The sequence below is a fragment of the Hypanus sabinus genome (genome assembly GCF_030144855.1).
Source record: "Hypanus sabinus isolate sHypSab1 chromosome X1 unlocalized genomic scaffold, sHypSab1.hap1 SUPER_X1_unloc_1, whole genome shotgun sequence".
Lineage (NCBI taxonomy): Eukaryota > Metazoa > Chordata > Chondrichthyes > Myliobatiformes > Dasyatidae > Hypanus > Hypanus sabinus.
In genome coordinates this window covers 906,355-912,354 of record NW_026778957.1, presented here as the reverse complement: position 1 = coordinate 912,354, position 6,000 = coordinate 906,355, and the positions used below count along the sequence as shown (strand labels likewise).

At 49.2% G+C, this 6,000-nt stretch overlaps 1 protein-coding gene across 1 annotated transcript in view; it reads right to left on the bottom strand.

Annotated features, from left to right (window-relative positions):
• Positions 1 to 3,143: 3,143 nt before the first annotated feature.
• LOC132385574 (zona pellucida-binding protein 2-like) overlaps positions 3,144 to 6,000 on the bottom strand; it is a 139,794-nt gene continuing 136,937 nt past the window's right edge. Inside the window, exon 8 of the mRNA XM_059957739.1 lies at positions 3,144 to 3,874. Within this exon, the coding sequence (XP_059813722.1) occupies positions 3,777 to 3,874 (98 nt within the window). The 3' untranslated portion in view covers positions 3,144 to 3,776. The remainder of the gene's footprint in view (positions 3,875 to 6,000) is intronic.

Genomic DNA, 6,000 nt, shown 5'->3' with positions numbered 1-6,000 from the left:
ACCTGAAATTGCACACAGTGCTCCAAGAATTGGCTTTTAAAAGCTTCAGCACTACACCCTTACTTTTAACTACACCCGGAATTTAACTGTTACTGCCAGGCCAAGGGATTTACAATCTCACTTCGTGATCTAAACTATCGTGAAGACCTGAATGATTCATCGCTTGGTGCTGCTGTAGTAACGCAGGACAGTCAGTGTCCATTACCCGTCCCATCCCACTACAAATGGAGAGATCCTGTCGAATCTCCACTCCTTGGTCTTGTCCCACAGGACAGTCAGTGTCCATTACCCATCCCATCCCACTACCAGTGGAGAGTTCCTGTCGATGTCCACTCCTTGTTCTTGTCTCACAGGACAGTCAGTGTCCATTACCCGTCCCATCCCACTACCAGTGGAGAGTTCCTGTCGATGTCCATTCCTTGTTCTTGTCCCACAGGACGGTCAGTGTCCATTACCTGTCCCATGCCACTACACATGGAGAGTTCCTGTCAATGTCTACTCCTTGTTCTTGTACCACAGGACAGTCAGTGTCCATTACCCGTCCCATCCCACTACACGTGGAGAGTTCCTGTCGAATGTCCATTCCTTGTTCTTGTCCCACAGGACGGTCAGTGTCCATTACCCGTCCCATCCCACTACACGTGGAGAGTTCCTGTCGAATGTGCACTCCTTGTTGTCATCCCACAGGACGGTCAGTGTCCATTACCTGTCCCATCCCACTACACATGGAGAGTTCCTGTCAATGTCTACTCCTTGTTCTTGTACCACAGGACAGTCAGTGTCCATTACCCCGCCCCATCCCACTACACATGGAGTGTTCCAGTCGATGTCCACTCCTTGTTCTTGTTCCACAGGACAGTCAGTGTCCATTACCCATCCCATCCCACTACACGTGGAGAGTTCCTGTCGAATGTCCATTCCTTGTTCTCGTCCCACAGGACAGTCAGTGTCCTTTACCCGTCCCATCCCACTACCAGTGGAGAGTTCCTGTTGAACGTCCACTCCTTGTTGTCGACCCACAGGACAGTCAGTGTGCATTACCTATCCCATCCCACTGCACGTGGAGAGTTCCTGTCGATGTCCACTCCTCGTTCTTGCCCCACAGGACGGTCAGTGTCCATTACTCGTCCCATCCCACTACACGTAGAGAGTTCCTGTCGATGTCCACTCCTTGTTGTCATCCCACAGGACAGTCAGTGTCCATTACCTGTCCCATCCCACTACACGTGGAGAGTTCCTGTCGATGTCCACTCCTTGTTCTTGTCCCACAGGACGGTCAGTGTCCATTACCCGTCCCATCCCACTACACGTGGAGAGTTCCTGTCGATGTCCACTCCTTGTTCTTGTCCCACAGGACGATCAGTGTCCATTACCCATCCCATCCCACTACACGTGGAGAGTTCCTGTCGATGTCCACTCCTTGTTGTCGTCCCACAGGACAGTCAGTATACATTACCCGTCCCATCCCACTGCATGTGAAGAGTTCCTGTCGATGTCCACTCCTTGTTCTTGTCCCACAGGACAGTCAGTGTCCATTACCCGTCCCATCCCACTGCACGTGGAGAGTTCCTGTCACTGTCCACTCCTTGTTCTTGTCCCACAGGACGGACAGTGTCCATTACCCATCTGATCCCACTGCACGTGGAGTTCGTGTCGAATGTCCAATCCTTGTTGTCGACCCACAGGACAGGCAGTGTCCATTACCCGTCCCATCCCACTACACGTGGAGAGTTCCTGTCGATGTCCACTCCTTGTTCTTGCCCCACAGGTCGGTCAGTGTCCATTACCCGTCCCATCCCACTACACGTGGAGAGTTCCGGTCGATGTCCACTCCTTGTTCTTGCCCCACAGGTCGGTCAGTGTCCATTACCCGTCCCATCCCACTACACGTGGAGAGTTCCTGTCGAAAGTCCACTCCTTGTTGTTGTCCCACAGGACAGTCAGTGTACATTACCCGTCCCATCCCACTACACGTGGAGAGTTCCTGTCGAAAGTCCACTCCTTGTTGTCGTCCCACAGGACAGTCAGTGTCCATTACCCGTCCCATCCCACTACACATGGAGAGTTCCTGTCCAATGTCCACTCCTTGTTGTTATCCCACAGGACAGTCAGTGTCCATTACCTGTCCCATCCCACTACACGTGGGGAGTTCCTGTCAATGTCCACTCCTTGTTCTTGCCCCACAGGACGGTCAGTGTCCATTACCCGTCCCATCCCACTACACGTGGAGAGTTCCTGTCGAATGTGCACTCCTTGTTGTCATCCCACAGGACGGTCAGTGTCCATTACCTGTCCCATCCCACTACACGTGGAGAGTTCCTGTTGATGTCCACTCCTTGTTCTTGTCCCACAGGATGATCAGTGTCCATTACCCATCCAATCCCACTGCATGTGAAGAGTTCCTGTCGAATGTCCATTCGTTGTTCTTGTCCCACAGGTCAGTCAGTATACATTACCCGTCCCATCCCACTACACGTGGAGAGTTCCTGTCGATGTCCACTCCTTGTTGTCGTCCCACAGGACAGTCAGTGTCCATTACCCGTCCCATCCCACTGCACGTGGGGAGTTCCTGTCGATGTCCACTCCTTGTTCTTGTCCCACAGGATGGTCAGTGTCCATTACCCGTCCCATCCCACTACACGTGGAGAGTTCCTGTCACTGTCCACTCCTTGTTCTTGTCCCACAGGATGGTCAGTGTCCATTACCCATCCCATCCCACTGCACGTGGAGAGTTCCTGTCACTGTCCACTCCTTGTTCTTGTCCCACAGGACGGACAGTGTCCATTACCCGTCCCATCCCACTGCATGTGAAGAGTTCCTGTCGATGTCCACTCCTTGTTCTTGTCCCACAGGACGGTCAGTGTCCATTACCCGTCCCATCCCACTAAACGTGGGGAGTTCCTGTCGATGTCCACTCCTTGTTGTTATCCCACAGGACAGTCAGTGTCCATTACCTGTCCCATCCCACTGCATGTGGGGAGTTCCTGTCGATGTCCACTCCTTGTTGTCGTCCCACAGGATGGTCAAGTGTCCATTACCCCGTCCCAGTACACTACACGTGAAGAACTCCTGCTGATATCCATACCTGCTTGCCTAATGGCTGGTATTTATTGTCAAAAACACAAATAAAAGTTGCTGTGAAGTACATTTTTATTACAAACTACATGCCTATGTTTTCACTAACTTAGAAACAGCAGATCACGATAAATCAGTTCTCAAGGTTTGGCCAGCAAATTGGTTAAAGTATGTCTGATCTTTGACAGGACGATAGCTGCTGGCCTACACTCACAGTCTTGTCTGCTCAGTAAAGCTACAGAACATTACGCACCGTCATTTTTCCAGAGCTGGTGCCAGGTGTATTATTTTAGTAAAAATGGTGATGGCTCTTGTGTTTCCTGACACGTACCGACGATCTCAATTTGCCAACAGACTGACACGTACACCCTGAGAGAGCGGGCATTCAGCGTTAGGGAGAATTATTTTCAAAATACATTTTGTTTACTTCAAAATCTGTGATATTTTAAAGGAAGTTTCTCAGACTTCCTAATCTTTCATGGATAGTTTGCTAATCTGTATTTGATTGGGTGACTGGCAGTATCATGGATGCTAACCTTGGAGGCAGGGAGAATAGGGACATCAATCTTGCACAAACATTACTGACAACCAATTGGCAGAGGAGATCCAGCTGTTTCTGCGATGTGGATCTCACAAACAGAGCAGATGGACACAGATAGATATTTCAAGGGTTTGCGGGATGGGGGGGGGGGTGGCTCCGGTTAGCAGGCTGTTGCTCCATAGTAATTAATCTTGACACTGGAGCATGGTTTACAGTAGACATCATTGTTGGGGCTGTACATTCCATGATCACACACCACTGCGGGAGAGACACGGAGACACACAGTTAGAACGTGCAGCAGGGCAGCCGAACACCAGCAAGACGACCCAGTACCACAAAGCCCAGAACCATGGTTCAGTTGCTTCTACGGGACTAACTACAAAGCTCTGGGGGTGGTGGGAAGTTGGTGAGTGGCAACGTTGAGGGATTTATGGTCAAGGACTCCAGGATGGGGCTGCCATAGTAGCGTAGTGGTCAGTTCAATTCTTGTCCTCTGTGGGCAAGTCTTGACATCCCTTCCCGTGTGCAGGTGGGTTTCCACCCAAGATACACTGGTTAGTAGGTGACCTGGTCACTGTAAATGGTCCTGTGATTAGGCTAGTGTTAAATCAGGGGGTTGCTGGGTGGCGCATCTCAGCTCGAAGGGCCAGGAATGCCTGTTCCGTGCTCCATTTCTAAATAAAAACAAGAAGCCCCCATTCCCTTAAAAAAGAAAAACAGAAGTTAATTGTTGGTTCAGAATGTGTTTGGTGTGTTGGCTTTCATTAGTTGGGAGACTGTTGCCCGGTTAATAACATTTAAAGAGGAGCTGGTTAGACCACACTTGGAGGATTGTGTTCGGTTCTGGATGGATGTGGAAGCTTTAGAGAGGATGCTGCCCGGATTAGAGAGGTGAGGAGGATGAGAGGTGGCTTAAGAAGACAAACCTAAGAGGCATTGATTGAGCAGAGGTCCAGAGACCTTTCCCCAGGGTGGAAATGCTAATACAAGGGGCATAATTTCAAGGTGACTGGAGGAAAGTGTAGGGGGATGTCAGAGGTAGTTTTTTTTTTACACAGAGAGTGGTGGGTGAGGGTGGTGGTAGAGGCAGATACATTAGGGACATTCAAGAGACTCTTAGACATACGGATGATAGGAAAACAGAGAGCTATGAAGGGTTAGATTAATCTTGAGGTAATTAAAAGGTCAGCACTACATTGTCGGTATTGTGCTGTAGTGTTCCTTGCTGGGGTTCAGCTTGTTTTATGTTTTAACTCAGCAGTTAACTTTCATGTTAGTTAGTGCTTGGTGGGGGCAGTTGTACAATTAACTTGGTGAGTAACCATAACTGATTACCTATATAATAACATTTAAAGAGGAGCTGGTTAGAACTTTAACCAGTATAAATGCAGGGAGATTTAACCAGTTCAGCTTTGCCTGGATTTGATGAATGAGGTATACGCCTAGTCGTAGGTGTAGATCTAGGCCATTCAACCCCTCAAATCTGTTCTGCCATTTGATCATGGTGAATTTACTATCCCTCTCAACCCCATTCTCCTGCCTTCTCCCCATAACCTCTGATTAATCAAGAACCTTTCAACCTCCGCTTTCATGTGCCCAGTGACTTGGCCTCCACTTGGCTAAACTAAAGAAATCCCTTCTCATCCCTTTTCTAAATGAATATCCCTCTATTCTGAGGCTGTGTCCTAGTGTCTTAGAATCCGCCACTACAGGAAACATTTTCTCCACATCCACCCTAATGAGGCCTTTCAACATCTGACAGATTTCAATTACATTCCGCTCACTCTTCTAAACTCCAGCGAGTGGAGGCCCAGAGTCATGAAACGCTCCTCGTAGGTTAACCCATTTCATTCCCCGAATCATGTTCACTAGATTGCAATGAGATCTGCCCTCACTTTTCTAAAGTCCAGTGCTTTGTTTCTCATGAGGGAGATCAGGTATTGAACAGTGTCTTGGCAGAGTAGGGTTAGGGTTAGGGTTAGTGAGCAGAGGTCTGGTGGTGCTTTGTTTCTCATGAGGGAGATCAGGTATTGAACAGTGTCTTGGCAGAGTAGGGTTAGGGTTAGGGTTAGGGAGCAGAGGTCTGGTGGTGCTTTGTTTCTCATGAGGGAGATCAGGTATTGAACAGTGTCTTGGCAGAGTAGGGTTAGGGTTAGGGAGCAGAGGTCTGGTGGTGCTTTGTTTCTCATGAGGGAGATCACGTATTGAACAGTGTCTTGGCAGAGTAGGGTTAGGGTTAGGGAGCAGAGGTCTGGTGGTGCTTTGTTTCTCATGAGGGAGATCACGTATTGAACAGTGTCTTGGCAGAGTAGGGTTAGGGTTAGGGTTAGGGAGCAGAGGTCTGGTGGTGCTTTGTTTCTCATGAGGGAGATCACGTATTGAAC